The 12534-nt window shown below is 40.1% G+C and overlaps 1 protein-coding gene across 2 annotated transcripts in view; it reads left to right on the forward strand.

Annotated features, from left to right (window-relative positions):
• CNTNAP4 (contactin associated protein family member 4) overlaps positions 1-12534 on the forward strand; it is a 305669-nt gene that overhangs the window by 249379 nt on the left and 43756 nt on the right. For both annotated transcript variants that reach the window (XM_074953126.1, XM_074953125.1), the window contains one exon: positions 2129-2256. In XM_074953126.1, the coding sequence (XP_074809227.1) occupies positions 2129-2256 (128 nt within the window). The remainder of the gene's footprint in view (positions 1-2128; positions 2257-12534) is intronic.

Consider the following 12534-nt stretch of genomic DNA (forward strand, 5'->3'; position numbering starts at 1 on the left):
GAATGCTGAGGGAAGTCCTCTTTCCCCGCAGTAGCCCTGGAGCACCCTCCTGCACCCCAAACCCTCACCCCCTGCACCCAGCCCTGAGCCCTTCATCCACAGCCCCACCCCAGAGCCCGCACCCCCAGACGGAACCCTTACCCCCTCGCACCCCAACCCTCTGCCCCAGCCTTGAGCCCCTCATCTCTGGCCCCACCCTAGATCCCACACTGCCAGTCAGAGCCACACACACCCCAACCCTCTGCCCCAGCCATGAGCCCATTCCCACAAGAACCCCTCGGCCCCACCCCCACCACACGAATTTTGTTATGTGCACCAATGTGAAGGTGATGTGTCATGGGTGGGAAAAATTAGAGGGAACACTAATTAGAGAGACACACAAAAATTAGAGAGACACACCTAGCTGCAGTTACACACAGGCTCTCTAACCACCAGCTTCCCAGCCTCCCCAGAGCAGTACCGTCATGCTCTGGTCAAATCTGGCCAGTATATGGGTTTAATACCCGGTCCACCTCTCCCTCAATGTGAAGAGAACAATGCACACTTGTGGTAACCAAGCAGAGATGTTCCCTAAGCACTCCAGTCAAAGCTCATTGGTTTAGATTAAAACAAAAACAAGTTTATTAACTACAAAAGATAGATTTAAGTGATCATAAGTGAGCAAACAGATCAAATCAGATTACCTAGCAAATAAACAAAAAACGCAAACTAAGCTTAATATACTAAATAGATTGGGTATGAATAGCAGAGTCTCACCCTAACTGATGGTACAGGCAGACTTGTAGATTCTTAAGGCACAAGCTACAATTGCTTTGTAGCTTGGAATCCCCAGGTGTTTCACACACAGGCTAGAAATCCCTTTAGCCTGTGTTCAGCACTTCTGCCAGTTCAGTCTTTGTTCCCCAGGTGTTTTTCAGGAATCCTCTTGTGTGGGGAGTGAAGAACCACACATGATGTCACTCCCTGCCTTATGTAGCTTTAGCACATGGTGGGAACACTGTGTTTCAAAACTCGGTTCCCAGACCAGTCTGTGGAAAAATACTGACATCCCAAGATGGAGTCCAGCATCATGTGGCCTGGTCACATGTCTTCATAGAGTCATAGTAGCCATTACTTACAGCCTGTCTGGAGTGTTCTCAGGAAGGCTTACCAAGTGGGAGATAAGCTTCTCCTAAGGCCTATTGTTTTTTCTAATGGTCCATTGCCTGAATAATCCCCACCCACTATCTAGACTGAAAGCATCTTGTCTAGCGGGCATTACCCAGGTGTAACTACATTTGAAGTACAAATACATAGTCAATATGCATAACTTCAGATACAAAAATCATACATGCATACAAATAGGATCATCATATTCATCAAATCATAACTTTTCCAATGACACCTCACATGACTTATCTTGCATAAAATACATCATAATTATGCTACAATCATATCATAATATCACTATCAAGAATATGGGGTGTAGTGTCACAGAGAGTACCATAAAAATGGGGAACATGGGTGTGGTTCCTCCTGGCACTGGGATAGAGAATATATATTAGTCATTTCTGTACTCTACATGCTTAGTTCTGTTTTGATTTTTGTGTCCTTTTGTGGTTTGTGGCTTTTTGGTGTGCTTTTTTAACTTTATAAAATGAAATAGAAGAGAATGTAAAAATGAGTAAAAATTACACTCTGAAAGTATCTTAATTTTTAACAAATTAGAGAACAAGCCATCATAGATGCACTGCTTTCTTTATGAGACAAAATTACAGACACATGAAAATGCACACTAGGTTAAGGAAGGCAGCTAAATACCTAATTATGTTGAAAATAAAATATCATGCTTATGAAGATGACAACCCTAAGCCTGCCCACTTGATTCTGTGATCTCATTTAGACCTGCAATAGATTTAAATGCTCTTACTGACCATGAGGTCAATATGGAAGTATTTGTAAGTATGCTCCCATTTATTCACACAATCGCCCATCTTATCTGAACAATACAGCTACAACTTTTCAAAATTTATTCCTAAATATATTTTTTTGAGTTCAATAAGTCCATTAAAAGGACAATATAATGCTCTTATGTGACTGTTAATCAGAAACATTTAGGAGATGTTTGTTTTCTATTTTAATTTTTCAGGGCTAATGATACTGGATTCCTCTCTTATAAAGAACATCTACCAGTAACTGAAATTGTTATCACGGATACAGACCGACCAAATTCTGAAGCAGCTTACAAGCTTGGACCTTTGCTTTGTCGGGGTGATAGTAAGTAACAACAGAAACTTTCAAGCTACAAATAATTCACTAGGTTTACCCACTGTGTGGTCAACTGTCTAAAAGGTATTTAAAGATCAACCAACTGTTCCTGGCTAATGTAATAGGAAATGAGGGAGAGAGTGACAGGATCTTCAAGCAGAGGTGTGCAAAAAACAGATTTTTCAGTTTGCTGGCAGTTCTGAAAATGTAAATAAAAAATAATTTTACATCTACATGCAAATGACAGTATTTGAAATTTTTGGAGAATCAAAAAGTAAATATATATACATATATTTCGGGTCCAATGAAATGTTTGGTTTTGACTTTTAACGTCTTTTTCATGTTTTTGAAATTTTTGAAAATAAAAATGAAGGAAATTTTGAAATGAAAAATAATTTCAACTTGAAAAATTGAAATTTTTCATTTACTATGTGTCAAAACTAAATGTTTCAAATTATTTTTAAAATGTTTCTTTTTCAAATGAACAAGTTGGTGAAATAGACATGAACTTGCAAAATGTTTTGGTGTTGCCAAATCTGCATTTTTTCACTTCAAAAATATTTCGTCTGAAAAATTTCACCTGGCTCTATCTTCAAGGAAGCAGGATGCATTTAAAATTAGGTATTATACATATGAGGAGGTAGATCAGAGGTAATGATGGATCTAGTTTGAATAGTTTGCATGAAGGCATTGTGACTCACGGGTTTTGTGTTATGATGTTCAATTTTTGGTTAAAGCATGCCTGTGCAGAGATGATTAAGATGTGCTACAGTGTCTTGGGAGAAATACACCACTTACTGGACATGCAGGCCACTAACTTACAACACTCCTTTTATCTGGTGTCTTCATATCATATTTTAAAGGACCTGAGATACTATGAGTACGTAGTTAAAATGGGCACTGGTGTGGCTGAGAAAATTGTGCTAAGGGATATTATGTTCCAAACTAGTACTACCAGGTCCTACACTAGGGTAGGATCAGTGAAATCTTTCTGTCTGGAGAATATTAAAGAGAATGAATCCAAAGATTGCTCTTTAACAATTGACAGGTTTCCGAGTAACAGCCGTGTTAGTCTGTATTCGCAAAAAGAAAAGGAGTACTTGTGGCACCTTAGAGACTAACCAATTTATTTGAGCATGAGCTTTCGTGAGCCACAGCTCACTTCATCGGATGCATACTGTGGAAAGTGTAGAAGATCTTTTATACACACAAAGCATGAAAAAATACCTCCCCCCACCCCACTCTCCTGCTGGCAATAGCTTATCTAAAGTGATCACTCTCCTTACAATGTGTATGATATCAAGTTGGGCCATTTCCAGCACAAATCCAGGTTTTCTCACCCCCCCCCCCCACACACACACAAACCCACTCTCCTGCTGGTAATAGCTTATCTAAAGTGACCACTCTCCTTACAATGTGTATGACTTGTTTTTTTTTTAACTTATTGAGTGCAAAGGGAATCCCAGCAATGATATTGGCCCATGGAAATGTTAGAATTGTCAGTAATAATGCAAGCAGGGCAGAAGTGTCAATAAATATTTCTGTTCTATTTTTGGGAAAAAGCCAAGTGATGCATTAATATCATATGATGATTGTGAAATACTTTTAACATCCTCCTTAGTTACTATTGGAATGGAAACAGCAGCTACTAAAGCTAGACATTTATAAATCAGCAGGTCCGGATAACTTGTGTGCTAGGGTTTTTGGAGCTCTCTGGACCATTGATATTAGTTTTCAATACATCTTGGAACACTGAGGAAGTTCCAGAGGACTGGAAGAAAGCTAGTACTGTGCATAGATCGTGGGCAAAATACTGGAACAGTTTATATGGGGCTCTGTTAATACAGAATTAAAGGAAGGTAATATAATTAATGCCAATTGTCACAGTCCTGGTCAAGCTCCCCCTGTGAGATACACACCGGGTTCCTGTGTTTGAATCCCAGTACTTGGACCTGAGTGATTTTGGCTTGCTGAGTCTGAGCAGAGTCCAGGCACTGCCTCTGCCTTTGTGTCTCCAGACACACTCTTGGGGTAGAGATCCTGTGTCTAGCATCCCCTTCTGAGAGCTGGGATACCACAGCCCAACTGTATAGGTCCTGAGATTAGTGTCAACTCTCCCAGACTCCCCAATAGCTTAAGTACACTCTTCCCAGAGTTCCAACTTTGTGGGCACTCTGGTTTGTTTTATCCCTTCAGATACATGTGATAGTGGAAGTAAAGACACAGAATTTTCACTGGGTTTCTTACACAATGACTTTTTACTTTAGACAGCACGAGCAATATACATATCTAGGCAAACTAAGATACACTTGCAAACAGATCCCTGCCTCAGTTTCCTCACTGTTCTTGAGCTTTCTTTGGGATTTGAGTGAGTGAGGATCCAGGACCTTCTCTGTGACTCCACTCCTTCTAGTTCCTGTAGGCATCAGCCATCCCATTATCCTGATGGACTCCCATTTGAATGGGAGCTATTAATGTTAATGTGTCTCCATTGTCTCTGTACTAGGAGAGATGGGACACCAGCCCTGATAACAAAAGGCTGACACCGCATCCACTGAAGCATTCAATGACACAGCAACTTCTTAAAATCAACCAAAATTCATAAATTATACAAAGACAGATCTTTCAAGTGTAGATTAGGATGAACCAAAATATGTCATACATTTGTGTCAATTTTACCAAATTGTTTCGGTTAAAAAAAAAGTGAAAACATTTTGTTTTGACATTTTTGAAAGAAAGTATTTTTTCTATTCAAAATTACTTTTCATTTTTGAAATTTATTTTAATTTTATATTTTAAAAAGTTTTTAAAAGCTCAAAAATTAAACAAATTTCTGGTTGAATGAAATATTTCATGTGACCTGAAAAGAATGTATTTTTCAACTTTTTGTTTAATTGATTTTTATTTATTTGTTTGCTTGGTATGGCCATGAACCAATAAATCAGAAATTTGCACAGCTTTATTCATTCCAAACAACATTTTGATCAAGAAACTAGAATAATACAAAATTAACAATGCACACATTATAAATGAATTACCTACTAGCTAAATCAGACTCAAAATATAATTGTAATTGGGGAATAATCATTAAACAGGTGTATTTCTAGTGGTGTCCCACAGGGAGTGGTTCTTTGCCCTACTCTATTTAACATTTTTAATCAATGATCTGGAAGAAAAGAGAAAAACATCACTGATAAAGAGTGAAAGAATAGTAAATAATGAGGCGAGGTCACTTCTTAGTGTATGCGCAACGCACCTCAAGTGGCATGTGGCCAGGATTCATCATCAAATTTGGTCTGCTGGTTGGATCACTGTCTTCCCTGGCTTGGGCCGGGTACTGATGTGGAGTGTGATGTGAACGCTGATCCATGCTCCTTAGGAGAGGTCACTGATACAGAACAATCTGGATCTTTTGGTAAGATGAGCACAGTCAAACAATGTGTGTTTTAATATGGCCAAATGTAAAGTTGTACACCCTAGAAAAAAATAATGTGGGCTATACTTACAGGATGTGGGGCTCTATCCTGCAAAGCAGTGACTGAAAAAGACTTGGGGATCATGGCTGATAATCAGCTGAACAAGAGTTCACTGTGCGATGCTTTGGTCAGAAGGGATAATGCAGTTTTTGGTAGCATAAACAGGGGAATCTTGAGTAGGAGAAGAGAGGTTATTTTACCTCTGTGTTTGGTACTGGTGCAACTCCTGCTGGAATACTGTGTCTAGTTCTGGTGTCCACAACTCAGGAAGGAGACTGCTAAATTAGACAGGGTTCAGAGAAGAGCCACAAGAATGATTACAGGATTGAAAAACATGCTTTATAGTGAAAGACTCAAGGAACTTGATCTGTTTACATAAAAAAAATAGAAGGTGAAGGGGTGATTTTATCATAATCTATAATTACCTTCATGCAGAATAGAAATTTGATAACATAGGTCTCACTAATCTAGCAAATAAATGTATAGTGAGATCACAGAATCATAGAATCATAGAATATCAGGGTTGGAAGGGACCTCAGGAGGTCATCTAGTCCAACCCCCTGCTCAAAGCAGGACCAATCCCCAATCAAATCATCCCAGCCAGGGCTTTGTCAAGTCTGACCTTAAAAACTTCTAAGGAAGGAGATTCTACCACCTCCCTAGGTAACGCATTCCAGTGTTTCACCACCGTCCTAGTGAAAAAGTTTTTCCTAATATCCAACTTAAACCTCCCCAACTGCAACTTGAGACCATTACTCCTTGTCCTGTCCTCTTCTACCACTGAGAATAGTCTAGAACCATCCTCTCTGGAACCATCTCTCAGGTAGTTGAAAGCAGCTATCAAATCCCCCCTCATTCTTCTCTTCCGCAGACTAAACAATCCCAGTTCCCTCAGCCTCTCCTCATAAGTCATGTGTTCCAGACCCCTAATTATTTTTGTTGCCCTTCGCTGGACTCTCTCCAATTTATCCACATCCTTCTTGTAGTGTGGGGCCCAAAACTGGACACAGTACTCCAGATGAGGCCTCACCAATGTCGAATAGAGGGGAACGATCACGTCCCTCGATCTGCTCGCTATGCCCCTACTTATACATCCCAAAATGCCATTGGCCTTCTTGGCAACAAGGGCACACTGCTGACTCATATCCAGCTTCTCGTCCACTGTAACCCCTAGGTCCTTTTCTGAAGAACTGCTGCCTAGCCATTCGGTCCCTAGTCTGTAGCTGTGCATTGGGTTCTTCCGTCCTAAGTGCAGGACCCTGCACTTATCCTTATTGAACCTCATCAGATTTCTTTTGGCCCAATCCTCCAATTTGTCTAGGTCCCTCTGTATCCTATCCCTGCCCTCCAGCGTATCTACCACTCCTCACAGTTTAGTATCATCCGCAAATTTGCTGAGAGTGCAATCCACACCATCCTCCAGATCATTTATGAAGATATTGAACAAAACCGGCCCCAGGACCGACCCCTGGAGCACTCCACTTGACACCGGCTGCCAACTAGACATGGAGCCATTGATCACTACCCGTTGAGCCCGACAATCTAGCCAACTTTCTACCCACCTTATAGTGCATTCATCCAGCCCATACTTCTTTAATTTGCTGACAAGAATACTGTGGGAGACCGTGTCAAAAGCTTTGCTAAAGTCAAGAAACAATACATCCACTGCTTTCCCTTCATCCACAGAACCAGTAATCTCATCATAGAAGGTGATTAGATTAGTCAGGCATGACCTACCCTTGGTGAATCCATGCTGACTGTTCCTGATCACTTTCCTCTCGTGTAAGTGCTTCAGGATTGATTCCTTGAGGACCTGCTCCATGATTTTTCTGGGGACTGAGGTGAGGCTGACTGGTCTGTAGTTCCCAGGATCCTCCTTCTTCCCTTTTTTAAAGATTGGCACTACATTAGCCTTTTTCCAGTCATCTGGGACTTCCCCCGTTCGCCACGAGTTTTCAAAGATCCAGTGACTGGAAGTTGAAGCTAGACAAATACAGACTAGAAATAAGTTGTACATTTTTTAACAGCAAGAGAAATTAATTGCTAGATTAACAAAGATAGTGATGGATTCTCCATCACTGGAAAATTTTAAATCAACATTGGATATTTTTCTTAAAGAAGTGCTCTAGTTCAAACAACAATTAATTCAGGAAAGTCTCATAGCCTATGTTATACAGTATGTCAGACTAGATAATCACAGTGGTCCCTTATGGTTTTATAATCTATGAATTTTATAATAAGCTGCCATACAGGGGAGCTAGAAGTATCGATACAGATGGGGCAGCTGTACTCACAAATTATCAAATGCAAACAGTTGCCAGATTTTGGAATGTTAGGAGGATCCATTCAGAAGAAGTAATTTGCAGAATTTTAGTAATTCTGCCTTCCACACTGCTCTACTGAGCAAATGAGATTTTTTCCATGTTGCATCATCAAAAGAAATGTTGGGTAAACGTGAAAAGAAACAGATGTGAATAAGACATGTAAGTAGTAGAGTTTGATTATTACCAGCACCACTACCGCCACCCCTAATTTTCCACAACAGGGAAAAATCATTTTTCTAATGTACTTTTACATAGGAGGCCACAATATGGCCACCTTAAGGGGAGATGGACCTCAGCTCCATATGTGACAAGATCAAGTTATGTCCCCAGGTGGAGAAAATAGTGAAGAGTATGTGACTGATCAGGCCCGGGATACATAAAACAGAGGCCTGTGGAGAAAGCTAAGAATGCCAAACTCGAGGCAAGAAGGCCTGGGAGTTACTGCTAAAAGAGCAGGAAAATGGGAGATGCTGTGCTCAGCTTAGGCCTGGGACAGAAGTGTTTGTGAACTGTGAAGAGAAGACAGATCCATAGGGACAAGGGGCTGGGCTCAGCCTTAGACTGGGACGAAGACTCTTTTTTGTTGTGAGTTCTGATTGGTTTATGCCACCTTGTTGGCATGATTTAATAAATTGAATCCTAGATTGGGAACCTTGTTTTGAATACCATTGGATGGGGGGCTGCAGAGGTTAAGATGCCCAATGGAAAGTGAAACTGAGACAAGGTACCACAAGGCCATGAGGGGGCACTTGGGAAGCAGTGACCACATCCACATAGAAACAATAGAAACAAAACCAGACTATCAGGCTAGAAGGCAAAATGGAGTGGACTAGACCAAAGAGCCCCTTCATCTATAGAGACAATGGGCTAAATCCTGCACGCCTTACTCATGCTGGTAGTTTCACTGAAGTCAGTTGGACTAGTGCTATAAGGCTTGGCAGGATCTTCAATTTTCAATAGGTACAGCTTTATAAAGTAATGATAATAATGTGCATGTAAACATGGTAAGGATCTGACTTTAGATGGAACACAAAGCTTCTGACTTAAGTGGGACCAGCATTTGGCTCTTATATACAGTAGTAGCATTGGGTGATCTCTGGGTACATTAGAAATGTTAATATATTAAGCTTCACTACACCCTTCTGAGATAGGACAGTATTATCTCCATTTTATACCTGGGGAAACTGGGATGGGGATTAAAATACCTTACTCATCATCACAAGGGAAATCTGTGGCATTTTCAAGAACAGAATCTAGATCTCCTGATTACCAGTTCTGTGCTTTAGCTAAACTTATCTATAAGAGATGGGTAAATTTTGTGCCATGCCAGGCAGAGTTTTGTCTTGCCTCCCCCAGCCCTAACACACACCCGCAGGAGACATCTACAGAAAACTATATTCTTTTTGCCAATTGATCTGTATTAAAAACTGTAAATTGTTTTCCACTGGAAGCTATTTGGTTTTGTTTACTTTTTTTCCTTCACTTTGATCCCCGCTGGAGTTTCACACATAGAGTGTGTGATACAGCACTTAAAAGTATCAACAGAGGAGCTGTTACAAATAAAAAAAAAATGTGTTCTGACATAAATATTAGACAGCTCCAATGACTTTTTACAACTAAGAAATTGTTGTGAAGGAGTCCTTTTTGATTAGCTTTGTAGCGTTCAAAACTACTAACTTGACTGCCATGTTTTCATTTTTCTTCCTGTCTTTTTATGTTTTATTTTAAAATTGGTAAGATAAAAGATGATTTGTTAATGAATGTTCTCTTTAATAAATCTCTGAAATCTTGAAAGCAAAGTATTATTTGCAATATGGATATGGGTGTTGTTTTATTTATAGCAAACAAGGCTGCCTTTCTTCTACTTTTTCTTTAGTTCTGTGGAGATTCAAGTCTTACCATCTCAAATAAAATGCTAAATATAGTTGATTTCCTTATTCCGTGGTGTTAGTCTCAGCTTACTACACAGGAGACTGTAGGCCAGATCCTCAAGTATTGTACACTGAAGTATCTCTTTTGCCACACCAATTTACAGCAGCTGAGGATCTGGCTCTATATATTTACTTCTAATAGGGGTCTTTTTGTGGCTATCCCTTTAATATCTTAATATTCTTAAATACTTTATGTATCTGTTTCAGGGTTGGGATAATGCAGTAAAAAGAAAAGAAAGATGGAGTAAGGGAGGAATAGGAAGAATTAAACTTTCAACTTTGGACTTCAGTGGCACTTTCCATATGAGGGTCTCAAAAACAGATCAGAGCTATCATAATCAAAGGAGAAGGGGAGTTTTCTACCTTTTACCTTAAAATGTTCTAATTCATTTGCCAAATGATGACCGAGTGGCAATTATCTAATCCCCCATACTAAACGCCCCATTGCCACTCAGATGCATATTCAAATGGTTCATTGGAGCTAATCACATAATTTCTATGATGGACAATTGTCCTTTTTTCCCTTCTAATTGCCAGCAACGTTTAACCCATTTTATATAAATTGCTAGTCTTCAATTTCCAACTGTGTTGAATTACTGGCAACAACTAGCCCATTATTTACTAAATAGCTAGTACATGCACTAATCATACTTGCAGCGAAGTTCAATATGACCTGAGACCATGAAAAAAAAAGAGACTAAAGGAAATGACTCCAGATATTAGGTCTTTTCTTCCATTTTTTTTCTTTCCCTCCCATGAGATTATGCAGGTTTTTGACTGCAGCTCAGGAGCCCACAACACAACTCAAGAGAGTCAGGTGAAAAGCGACTCTTTTACTCCCCCAGTCCTGGGCCATCTTTTAACTGCTCCTCTGATGTACATAACATTGGCCTGATTATTGCTGTAACTTATACTGCCAGGCAACGGCCCCACGCATCTATTATGCCATCTGGGGAGTGCCAGATTGCAGGTATGATCCTTTTCCCTTGCTGTGGCATCTACACCAGTCACAGGGAGTGGCTGGCACAATGCCACAATGTCAACGCTGTGCTACTGAAGGATCCCCCTACACTGTTGTATCCTGATGTTATTGTGGAAATGGTGCTTCTACAGATACTTCCACATTCTCAATAGGAACTGTGCAGGAAGAATACCTGGTGTGCACATAGGTGTAAAGAGTAATTAAATAATCTTGTAAGAAGAGATGTTGGGATTTTTTTCATTGCAATTATATTCCATCAAAAAGGCCCTTTTTGTAAAACCAAAATTTTCCACAAGTAAACTTCAATTTTATAGAAAAATTCCATTTTTCCATTGGGATGACAAATGACCATTCGGAAGGCCCTTGTCAATTTCATTTTCCGCCAGCAGTCAGAAAGTGAAATTGACAAAATCTTTTCAGGAGGGCTGCCAAAGCTGATTGCTCTCACTCTGTGCCTCCCCAGCTTTCAGAGTCTTTCTTCATCTCTCAGGCCAGAGAGGTTGGGCACCTGGGCTCTCTGCCTCTCCAGTTCCCAGAGACAGGGAGGCTGGATATCTGAGTTATCTGGCTGCTGTCCCTGGCGGAAAGGCTGTGTTCTAGTTGTCAGGATTAGCTGGAGTAGAGGACCTTCAACCAAAAAGACACACAGTTATATCCCAGATATGGGGTTAGCTCTTGATTGAATGTTGACTATGTACTGGAGAAGTGTCACTCTCCAAAGCCCTCAAAAGGCCCGATCTGCAGTACCCACATTTGAGGGGGAGAAAGCTAAATATGAGGTCAGATATAGTCACTCCACTACTTCACAGAGGAGGCAATGGATATAGCAGACAATAAGATTAACATGTAGAATTTCTCTTTAAGAGCAAAATTATTCCCTTCAAACTCGAATGCAGAGCCTGGGATGTGGTACCGATTCACACGCACGCACACCAACCCCCCTCCCCCCCCCCACACACAAACACCCCCTCCCCTCCCCAAAAAAATGTTGAAATCAGGGAGAGCTTTGTGAGGATCAGAACCCTGATTCAAATCCCACTGAAGTCAAAGGGAGTATTTTCGTTAACTTTCATGGGTTTGCATGATGCCCCTAAGGGCACAATGTGTTCTATAGATATATATTGCAGGTAAGAGAAAAGTTTAGAAAATTTGGATTTTTTTCAAAAATTCAGAGTGCTTGGAGCTAAAGTCATATTTTTGCATCTATTTCGTACTAAATCACAGCATTAGCAGGAAAATATGCACTGGCCTTGTTCAATTACATAAGAAGATATTGGATGCCTCATTTGATTTAGAAAGCAATATAGCTTATTAAAAAGATACATTTACATGTAAGAATTCAGTAATAAGAACAAGGTGTTTCTAATTGGGCCTCATGAATGTAGAGGACATCCCCATTAGATTTAGTTCTATTAGGGGTTTTAGATAGGCTTTTGAATAGTTGAGAGCAAAATTCAACAAATTATAATGAAATATCAGCTGATGGAAAAATAAGACCACTGGAATCTATGGATCTGACCTTGTAACCATTACTCAAGTCGTCACATTGACTTCAGTCGGACTACTCATGAGAG

Source organism: Natator depressus, chromosome 5 (genome assembly GCF_965152275.1).
Source record: "Natator depressus isolate rNatDep1 chromosome 5, rNatDep2.hap1, whole genome shotgun sequence".
Taxonomy (NCBI): Eukaryota; Metazoa; Chordata; order Testudines; family Cheloniidae; genus Natator; species Natator depressus.